At 49.5% G+C, this 10,366-nt stretch overlaps 2 protein-coding genes across 6 annotated transcripts in view; both read left to right on the top strand.

The window, feature by feature from the left end:
- Nucleotides 1-682: 682 nt before the first annotated feature.
- The window catches only part of HIVEP1 (HIVEP zinc finger 1), a 128,269-nt gene continuing 118,585 nt past the window's right edge, over nucleotides 683-10,366 (top strand). For 2 of the 5 annotated variants that reach the window (XM_064705272.1, XM_064705266.1), the window contains exons 1-2: nucleotides 1,771-2,062; nucleotides 5,000-5,146. In XM_064705272.1, the coding sequence (XP_064561342.1) occupies nucleotides 5,107-5,146 (40 nt within the window). In that variant the 5' untranslated portion in view covers nucleotides 1,771-2,062; nucleotides 5,000-5,106. Of the gene's footprint in view, nucleotides 759-1,308; nucleotides 1,374-1,623; nucleotides 1,694-1,770; nucleotides 2,063-4,999; nucleotides 5,147-10,366 lie in introns of those variants that run through there. The other 3 variants (XM_064705267.1, XM_064705268.1, XM_064705269.1) reach the window with 3 other exon arrangements.
- Nucleotides 1,646-4,571, top strand: LOC135442916 (collagen alpha-1(I) chain-like). Its single transcript, XM_064703192.1, has 3 exons — nucleotides 1,646-2,561; nucleotides 2,646-2,722; nucleotides 4,386-4,571. The coding sequence occupies exons 1-3, from the start codon at nucleotides 1,646-1,648 to the stop codon at nucleotides 4,569-4,571; spliced, it is 1,179 nt and encodes a 392-aa protein (XP_064559262.1).

Here is a 10,366-nt window from a genome sequence, read left to right as displayed (position 1 = left end):
GTTGAAAGAACTCCCTGTAAAAACCTTGAAAATTCTTGAGAATGGTGGTCCTGTTTGCTTAAGCAGGATCTGGTCCGGACACTGAACTCCGAAGGGAAGGACACAGCGGGGCCAAGGTGCTCACAGCTGAGCACACAGACTGCCAAGGGAGTGCAGGCACGGGAGGAGGGAGAACACGGAGGTGATGCAAGAAACATTTATTTGGGTTTGTTTGCTAAAGACATCATGTACTGGATTCAAAAGTAAAACCCGATCGAAAACCCGAGTGGCAATGAAAAGCTGCCAACACTGCTTTGTCGGGGAGTTTAGGTGACAAAAAAAAAAAAAAAAAAGAGAAAAAAAAAAAAGAAAAGAAGAAAAGCCAAATTCCCCTCCTAAGGACGCAAAGCCCAGCCCGGGCCCCCTCGCCTTTTGGAGGGCGGCCCAGCGCTCTCTTGCCAGCGGTGCGGGAGAAGGGAGGGCAGCCCTGGGGCGGGCAGGGTGACCCGGCACGGGGAGCGCACACACACAGACACACACGTGTGCGCTGTGCACACACACCCCCGCAGCTGATGCAGGAAACCAACCGCGGCAGCACAGCCCCCACCGGCAAAACCCGCGTCCCGGGCCAAAAAAGGGGCGCCGCGGCCGAGAGCACGACGCGCCTCCTCCTCGTATTTCCTCCCCCGCCCACTTCCAGCGGCGGAGGGGCTCGCTGCCGCCGCCGGCTGCCACCCGGGATGGAAAGTTGTAGCCGCGGCGGGATGCGCGGCGCGGCGGTGAGTTTCCCCGGCGGCGCCGGGGCGCGGCGGGCCGGGCGGGCGGGGGCGCGGGGAAGCCCGTCCGGGCGGGCGGCAGGGAGGAACCTCCGGGATCTCCGCGTCAGCCCCGTCTCTCTGCGTGTCCGTCCGTGTGTGTGTGTGTGTGTGTGTGCGCGCCCGGCCGTGCCGGTGCCCCGAGGGCCGGGCCCTGCCAGGGGGGAGCGCGACGCGCACCGTGCAGCGCCCCGAGCGGCGGCGACGGCGGCGGCTTCGGCCGTCGGGGGGAGGCGCTGCCCCGTGCCGCGCCGAGCGGGGACCCCCCCAGAGGAGACCCCCGGGAGCCCGGCGGCCAGGTGCCCCCCTGCCTCGGGGCAGGAGCAGGGGCCGGGGCGGCGGCGCCCGGGCAGTCCCACCGGTGAGAAGGAGGAGGAGGAGGAGGAGGAGGGGAAAGAAGAGGGGGAGGAGGCAGCGGGGCGGCGGCAGCAGCGGCGGCCCCCCGGCCGTGCCTCCCCCACCGGGCCGCGAGGAAACCCCCTCGGTGACCCCTCCCCCGACCCGGGGAGGGGGCGGGACCGGGAGACCCGGTGACGTCACTGCTCCGGCCGCGCTTCCTGCAATAGAAAGTGAGAGAAGGTAAAACACCCCCCGCCCCCCCGCGCTCCCCCCGACGGTGACCGGGGCGCCGGGGGGAGGGGCGGGGCGGGCCCGGCGGGGAACGCGGCTCTCCCCGAGGGGACCCCGGCGGATGCGCCGAGCCCGCCCGTCCTCCCTCCCTCCCTCCCTCCCCCGCCGGGCCCGCCCCGCCTCTCCCGCCTGCCAGGGGAGGCTCCCACTCCCCCGCCCCCCGTTCCCCCGCATTGTGTCCCCCCCCGTCCACCGCCCCACGGCCGAGGGGCAGGGCCGCGATGGGGGCTCCCGAGTGGGACGTGGGGGATGGTGCTCCTGGAGGAGGGGTCTGCTGCCGCGGGGGGCGGGCGCGGCCGGGGGCCGGGGGGCTGCGGAGCGGGGCCGTGCCGGGGGGCGGCGCCTTGGCCGGCCCGGGGGGACGGTGCATGGAGGAGGGGTGGGTGCCGCTGCCGGGCTCTGTGTGTGCGTGTGCGTGTGTGTGCGGGCGCGGTGGCGGCTGTGGCGGCGGCGGCGCTGGGTCATGTTTGTGTTTGAGGTTGTCAAGTGAAGGAGGCTCCCGGCCCCCCCGCTCCCCCCGCTCTTTCTCCCTCCCTCCCTCTCTCTCCCTCCCGCCGCCGCCGCTGCCGCCGCGCAGGGGTCGCCGCGCTCCCCGCCGCTGCCGCCGCCATCAGCCGCCGCGCCGGCCCCTCCGCCAGGTTTGCAGCGGGCCCCGCGGGGGGCGGGAGGGGGCTCGGGAGGCGCTGCGGGGACGAGGGTGCGGGGCGGGACGGCCGCCCCCCGCCGCCCCCCTCGGCGTGGAGCTGCGGCAGCCACAACACAATGTGTCCTCTACCGGCGGCGGGGGGGGACGGGCGGGCGGGGACGGGGAGGACCGCAGGCCCCGATTCCCCCCTCAGCCCACCGCGCTCCGCCGCGGCCCCTCTGGGACGCGCGGGGACTCCGCGCTCCGGCTGCGCCCGCGCTGCCCCCGGGGGTGCCGGTGCGCCCCGGCTCCCGGTGGGCTTGTCCGGGCGTCCCCCCCTCCGCCCCGGGTCTGCAGCCGGGGTTTCGGGAGCACTGGGAGGCGCGGAGCCCCGGCCCGGCTCCTGTCGGCCCCGCCGCCGTCCCCGCTGGGTGCCGGGCCGCGGCCGCCCCCCGTCCCTCTGTCCCCCTTCCCCCCCACCCCCCCGCGGCATGTGTGCAGCGCTTTGTTCGGTGCGGCGTTGCAGAGGGGTTTTCCCAGGCTCCTCCCTCTTTATTCATTCATGGATTTTTTGCCTCCCTCCCTTCCCCTCGCAGTCCCGCTCGCACATACCGTCGGCTCCCCGGGCCCCGCGGTGGGCTGCCTCCCGCCCCGCTCCCCCATTTTTGGGTGGGTACGGGGGGATGTGACCGCTGCGATCGCAAAGGCCCGTTTCTCCCTCTCCCCCCTTTTTTTTTTTTTTTTTTTTTTTCTCCTTGCTCAAGCGAGAGAGGGAATGACTTTTGGCGTGGGTCCTGCCCGGTGTTTCCGCCGTGTCTCTCACACGGCCATCTCTTCCCCGAAGGAGAGGGTCCTGCTGGCGAGCGGGGAAGCTTGGTGGCATTGAAGCGTCAGTGGGATGTCATTTGTGCTGCAGGGAAGCGTCGGGAAGGGGCTCCCGATTTACGGAGACACCGGGGGATTTCAAACTCTCGCTCCGAATAACTTGTGTAAAGAAGTGGCGGTGTTTATTAGCGTCTTTAAAAACCTCAGCCCAGCCCCAGGGACTTTCCCAGTCGAGCCGGAGGAAAGGTGGGGACTGGGGCTCAGGGAGTGCTGGTCGCTTCAAGCCATCCAGCCACTTTTCTCCATTTCCAGTTCGTGCCTAAGACCTGGAAAATGGACCTGTTACCATAAGGTTTTATTTAATTTCTAAATATTTCTATTACGCTTGCAGATAAACTGGTATGAGTTAACAGCTTGACAGGCACTGTGCTCTGTTTCGGATTTTTTCCGTCTTTTTCCTTCAATGTGCGGTAATACCCTAGTGAAGAATCATTTAGTCAGAATAACATTTTCCAGCTTTCCTTTGTGTCAGTTGCAGTAATTTTTTTCTCCTGTTTGGGTCTTTTTGTGCAGCAACAGACAAAAGAAACATTAAAAATTAATGATTATATTCCTTAACAGTATGTAGACTGAAGGGGTGGTTGCAAGTAGTCTATTTTAATTGGGTTTGAATTAAATTTTCTCAAAAACATAGTTGCCTTGAAAAACAATGTAAGTGCCCCTAAATTAATACTTACAACAAATGCTAAGAACTCTACATCCTTCCTGCTTCAAACAGCTGTCCTTAATCAATTTGCCTTTATTAGGAGCCATTCCAAAGTTCATACAGTTAAAAAAAAATTCTAATGTTTACTAAAAAGGAAAATTTGTTAACATGAAGTAGAATTATTTTTAAAAGAGCAGAAACTTGTTATTTTAAAATTTTGTTTAGATGGAAGAGTGTAATTGCACCAGTTATTTTCTTCTTTAGGTTCTTGTGTGTAGGTAGTTTTCCATAGGTCTTTGAGAGATTTCACATCCTGTATCAGAAAGTGAACAAAATGCTCATTGAACTGTTAGCAATTCCTAAGAATGCTTGAAAAGTAAGAAAGTGCAGGTAGGTCAAGAGCTAGTGTAATCCTCGGCTGTACACTGATATTTCAGCAGAAATATCCCATGGGGAATTCTTCCAAATTTACATGCTGCCTGTAAGGATTCTGTAGGTAATGTTACAAATCGGACGATGCTTTGTGTGCTTGCCCTCCCCTCTGTACTTCCCCCACCCGAAGCTGAAGATGTGTATCTGAAAGCCAGATGCCAAATTTTGTTTAACTTTTTGGATTTATTTGCATGAGACGAGGGTTGCTGGAAGATGTTTTCTGGCTAGAAAACAGCTGACAAATGTGGAAAAGTGTTTTCGTTTTCTCATGCTTCCTGAGTAATCCTAAAAGGAGTTTCAGCCTCACGTGGTTCTCCTAAGGTACTGGAACGCTTGCCTCCATAGGACCTGTTGAGGAATCCGTTCCGTGCAGGTTGTGCAGCCGCCCTGGGAGCTGCAGGTTCAGCTCCGGGTGGCGGGAGCCCCGGGCAAGAGGCCGGGAAGTGGTGCCGACGCTTTGCACAACAAAGGGCACCAGGATCTGTGGCCCTGCCAGGGGACGGAGACACAGCGGGAGCGTGGGACTCAGCTGGAAGACCCCCGACTCTGGCACGCATAAGTCTGGGATCAGTAGCAGACTTAAAAGTAGCAGCCCAGGGGATCCTTGAGGATCCCTCCTCTGAGACACCAGCTTGGGCTGTTTCTCTGTTCTTGCACCGTGAAAAAATTACTTAAAGGGACCAGGGGTCTGTGACTCTGCTGTGGGAAACGTGGGTTGAGCCGGCAGGGAAATCTTGTGTGTGAGAGTGGAGGGAGTCAAGCCTGCTGTGAAGAGAATTCTGTCCCAGCAGTTAACTCTGGTGGTCGGAGAGTGACTGCCAGGGTGGCTCCTGGGCTGTCAGACAGGAAAGTTCCCTTAGCAAATCATAGGTGCAGAAATATTTCTTGCTAATTTCCATAGTCATTTGAGGATGAAAGGGATCAGATAGGTATCTTTGTTTTTCTTATTGATGCCTACCTCTCATAACTTTCTCTCTGTTTTTGTAGCATACGGATTAACTGGGCCCTTTGACAAGTTTATGGAGCTGCCATCTCTCTGCTTGCTGTACTTTCCGTTTCTGAGAGGAGAAAGTGGTGCATGAGATTAGAGGAAAATGCCTCGGACAAAGCAGATACATCCCAGAAATCTGAGAGGTATGTAGCTCTCAGTTGAGAAGGAAAAGCTCTTGGAAAACTCGGTTGCAGTTTCAATTACGAGGTTAAAGGAATATGTATTTAAGAAGTTGGTTTTGTTCCAAAAGTAACTTTTAAGCAAGTTTTAGGAGTTGTCTATGAGACCGCTCTAATTTTCACAGAGAAATAACTGGAACACGTCCTTAATCCTCCAGTCTGTGTGCTTGACAGCAGTCTTGATATTCTCCAGCTTACAGCAATAGCCAGCATGAACTTTGAAAATGCAAAGGAAGAAGCAGTTTCCTTATCAGAGAATTTACGGTTGAAATACAGCGGGAGGTGGGAAATGGGTGTGACATGGCAGAACTTGACGTCCTGCAGCCGGTAGTTGTTCTTCTTTAATAGTTGTCAGTTTAACTTGCTTTTGAGGGGATCAAAACCTCCTCCCATGCATGGCTTCTCACTGTTTATCTATCACCTGTCACCCATGCTACCTTGAGCACTGCTAGGTTTGACCTTGGTCTCCTTGCTCTCCTGCCTTTGCACAGCCACATGGTAGCTTGGCTGTAAGGGGCAAGCAGGTGAGAAAGCTGCTCTGCAAACTGGCAAGCTTACATGTCCTGGCATTTCCTAGAACAAAATCCCAGTGCAATTTCCCAATCCCATGTGAATGTGAAGAATCTGATCCTATGGTATTTGTTACTGCCTTGGTAGAAGTGGCCCTAGAGGAATTAAATGAGAGGAAAAATGCAGGTCGGTTGAAGAGCAGACATCCATGTTGAGGGAGAACACGCTTCCATCCCCGCCCTTTTGCCCAGCTCTTGGAAGAACATGCTTCCACCTGCACCCTTACATGTAGCTGGCTGTCATCGGCTTTTTTCAGGTTAATTTTACAGTTGCAGTATGGAAGCATGCCTTCAGAGGAAAAAAACCATTACAAATCCACAAGCATCAACATAAAGCTTTAGGGGCAGGAACAGCATTTGATTCTGGTTTAACTGTTTTATGTCAAAACACAGCAAACATTCTCATGTGTCTCTGTTAGTTTACAGTTGAGAGTCTCTCAAGGGCTTGTGCATACAGCTGTATCTGGGACCTCATGTTTGCAGACTGTTGTCATTGCTACCACTAGCAGTCTCTGCTGGGGAAGACATTTTTGCAGTGTCTTTATTCAGGAAGTGCTGAGTAGCATTTTGCTATGATGGATAAACCTCTCTCACAGATCAGGAATTTTACATTTCTCCTTCTTACAGAATGTGAAGTAATAAGTCAGAGCTGAGTCTTCAATATTGCTGCTTAGCAAGTTGCTGACATAACTGAGCTTATGTTTTCTGATCAAATATGAGACTGATCTAATTTTAGTACTCTGATATCTACTCTTGTGTTGCTTGAAACTTAATAGAAGTTAAATCTATTGTAAAGCTCTCTATTCACTTAAATAAATAATCTAATTAAACTCTTTAATTGTGTAAGAAATTAGTTGCCTTTTTTCCTTGCATAATTTCTCCAGTCATTTAGCTTTTACCAACCCAGTTACAGCAGTTTTCATCAGTTCCTATTTTTCTACAACTAATTGAGTTCTTGAATGAATTGAGATGGGTTAAATGTTGGGAAGGGAAATAGCAGTGTATACAGCAAGCCCATAGTTAGAAATTGTGTTGGAACAGCTCAATGATTGTCAAAACTATACAGGTAGCTGTAAACTTCAACACCTTGTGAGCAGATACTGCTACTGTCATGGGTTGTTAGAGGTGAAGTTATTTGAAAAATCAGTTTACTTCTCGTTAGTTGTACACAATTTCCATTTCTAGTCTAGATAATGAAGAAAACTTTCTTTAGTCTCCTTATCAGTCCCTGAGAGCATTGCAGAAAATACTTGCTTTGAATTCTCAGTTTGTGCTGGAACTTGGGGAAACTGAAAGGTTTCACAGGTCTGTTTTCTGACAGCTTATTTGTGCATATGCAAAGTTAGACACATCTTAAATTGATGCTATTAACTAACCATTAAAACTTTAAAAAAAGGATGGTTTAGCATGTGGTTTAATCCATGGTAATTGGTATTAATGACAACTAAGTGTGCAAAAAAGCATAAATGTATATGGTCGAAGGTGAAACTCAGCAACCTTGGCAATTAAAACAATATGTTCTGTAACATTTGAAAGACAAAGGTGTAACATTAAGTAACCTGTGTTTTTACAGGTTTTTAGGTTAAAAGCTATTTTTACATTGTCTAAACCTGATTGTCACCTTTTGTACTATGTACAAAGAACACTCCATGGCCTTACCTGGCTTCTCCTTCCCTGCTGCCAGCTCCTCTCATTGCCCCATAGCAATCAAGTTGCCAACAGCTTTAACTAGACTTGCTCAGAGCCCATCAATGTTTAACTTTTTTGGAGATCACTGTAGAACAACCCTTGAGACTCTCTCTATGCTGTTGTGCATTAGATGAGTTATTTGGGTTGCACTTGCAGTCCAAATCAGCCTGGAGAATAAATAACCACGTTCAAGAACCTAAAGTATTTTCCCTTAAAAAAAAACCCAACACAATCCTTTTCTCCCTTCCTGCCAAGAAAACACACAGGAGAAAAACCACCATAGAGATCCCCCCCCACACACTCCCATTAGTTAATTTGAGGTTTGCTGCAATGTAGGAATAAGTTTTGAAGGTTTTAATATTGGCTGTGTTTACCGTAAGCAATCTTATTGTCTGGGGAAAATAAAGTAACATTGTTTAATATAGAGAGCTAAATTTAAGATTTTGTTAGGAAACCTTAAGGCTCTTTGTTTTCTGTCGTGGCTTGGTTTTGCTCATTTTGTATATTCTGTGAAATCTGACAGCCTTTGGCAGAAAAGCAGCTGCCCTAAAGTGTTAGGATCAGTGAAGATCCTTATATTCTGAAGATTTTGCTGTCTGCTTATAGATGATTGAATATAGTGCTATACTGACCTGATTTTACCACAGGAAAAGAAACCTATATAAGCAAGATGGGGTATGGGAGACATTATTTTGCAAATAAAAATGAATCTAATTAGTTGACCATTTGTTTTCATGAGTGTATTAGTGACATGGCTTTGATGCCTGTTTGCATCTGAAAGTGCATGTTGAATCTGAAGGTAGCAATAAGGCATGTGCTGTGCTGCCCTTGTTTCATTAAGTTGTTTTGTCATATCAGCCTTCCCTGCTCCTCACTGCAAATGCCTCCCTAATGTGAAACACGTTGCCATCACCAGTGGGCTGCTTTGGTAAGGGGAGTCATACAGTGTCAGGCTGAGTCTCCTGACCAACTCATAAGTCGTTGTCATCCCCAGCAGTGGGGCTGAGTGGCTAAAATTTGAGAGAAATTACAGTTTTCTATGTCTCAAAGAAAGATGTGGATAGGGTGCATGGAAGTTCTGGGGAGTGTTTAGTGGTTTCAGAGGTGAAGGCCAAAGGTATGGGTGGGAAAAGCCTGGTATGGGTTGTCCATTAGTGATGTGACTGGAGCTGAGTTCATAAGCAGGTTTTCCTGATGTTGTCCTAGTCTTTTAAATATTAAGGGTGTGTATTGTGTTGCTAATCAAAAGCATGATTCCTCCTTCAGAAAGCAAAAAGGGCAGTATTTGCAAAAGAGGAAAATACCTGTCTTGCTCAGACACCCAGAGGTCTCATTTTCTTATTTTTCTTTACTGTTTTAGCTCACTAAAACTAACAAAAAGACTCCTTTGCATGTGGCTGCACTCTGTATTTACATGGCCAATTGATCCACACATGTAACAAAACATTTCACGGAATCTGTAATGTATTCCCAGAAGTACAGTTACATTAGAGAATCATGCTTTTAGCAGGGCTGAGTGGGCTTGGTTTGTTGTCAGATGGTTGTGAGGATATAGAAGGAAAAACGGCTCATGTTTTTGTTTACTTAGAAGTACCCAATTGCAGAGTTTAAAATGAAAAGTTTTGTTATGTGTACCCTGTTTAGCACAGTGCTGTGATTCACCAAAACAAAACTGCAACAAATATTTTGAATTTTGTCTCTTTCTTGATAAGCTTTCTGTTATTTTTTCAGAAGACAAGTTGTTGCTGTTTTTCCTTCTCAATCAAGTATTTCTCTTTGGAAACAATGGCAGACAGGCCCATAATGTTCAACAGCCGCTTCCAAATCTTCTAGTGCTTTGCATTTGATAAGGAAATGCAAGTATAATGAGTAACTTTGCTGAATAGGTTGATAGCTTTGCAGTAATCTAAAAGTCATGCTTAAGTTTGCTGGAAAGCTGTGTATGTAATGGCTTTAAAATGTCCATAAGAGCTGGACATCTTCTGCTTCTCAAGTGTGAGTTAACAAAGTCTCTCTGTGTTGTTTTAAGATTGTAATGTGCTTTTATTGCTGAAATAGGTCTGTCTATGTTGAAAGCTGACAGATTGATATTCCTTATTAGTGTTAGTTTTGTAGTCTGAGTTATGAATAGATTTGTGTGCTGTACTTTATTCATGATTTCCATCAAATGCCTTAATAAAAATATTGAGCTTTCTCAAGGCTTGCTTCTAGAATTTGTGCTTGCTTGAGTCAAAAGAAGTGTAAAAGCACACTTGACTTTTGGGTCTTTGTATTGTTTCTGAGACAAAAGTGATGCCCTAATGTAGGATGTTCCAGAGGGGCTGCTGGTGCAGTATTAGTACACCAGAAGTGCTGGTGGTCTGCACTTTGTAGCTTACTTGTGGGCATCTGTAAAGGTGTTGCATATGTGTCTTGCCTAAGTTTCTGGAGCAAGAGTGAGACACAGGTGGAACAAGAAGAGTTTTGGCTTGATGACTTTGCTACAGAAAATATCCGGTGATTTGGCAGCAGTTTTTGTTTCTGTATGTCAGATAGTTTTGTATAATTTCTTCTACAAGCCAAGTCTGTGCTCCAGACATCTCTCATGAAGGTAGAGAGAATGCATGGCTCTCTTGATTTATCACCCACTGGAGTACCAGCAGATCCACCTGTAATGCCGCGAATAGACAGATCTCCTGTTAACCACAGAAGTACTCTCTTCCTGTGTGTCTTGAGTTTCTCTCTTGGGATGTGGAAGGATAATGTTTCTTTTTTTGCTTTTTTTTGTTTTACTGGTTAAAGGTGCAGGATCTTTAGTCTGTGTCTTATGGTGTGTATGGTCTAGCATCTTGCAAATTAGATATCAATGTGCCTGCAGACCTTAAATTTTATTGTAATGTGAATGATGTCTAAATGAATAAACTGTCCCACATACTCCATGGTGTAG

Source organism: Zonotrichia leucophrys, chromosome 2 (genome assembly GCF_028769735.1).
Source record: "Zonotrichia leucophrys gambelii isolate GWCS_2022_RI chromosome 2, RI_Zleu_2.0, whole genome shotgun sequence".
NCBI classification, from domain to species: Eukaryota; Metazoa; Chordata; class Aves; order Passeriformes; family Passerellidae; genus Zonotrichia; species Zonotrichia leucophrys.
The sequence above is the reverse complement of the archived record's forward strand: the minus strand, read 5'-3'. Positions and strand labels throughout refer to the sequence as shown.

Coding starts and splice junctions, on each gene's coding strand:
- LOC135442916 (XM_064703192.1), top strand. CDS start 1,646: ATGGGGGCTCCCGAGTGGGACGTGGGGGATGGTGCTCCTGGAGGAGGG. Junction 2,562..2,645: donor TGTGTGCAGCGCTTTGTTCG/GTGCGGCGTTGC, acceptor TTCCCCTCGCAG/TCCCGCTCGCACATACCGTC. Junction 2,723..4,385: donor GCTCCCCCATTTTTGGGTGG/GTACGGGGGGAT, acceptor CGTTCCGTGCAG/GTTGTGCAGCCGCCCTGGGA.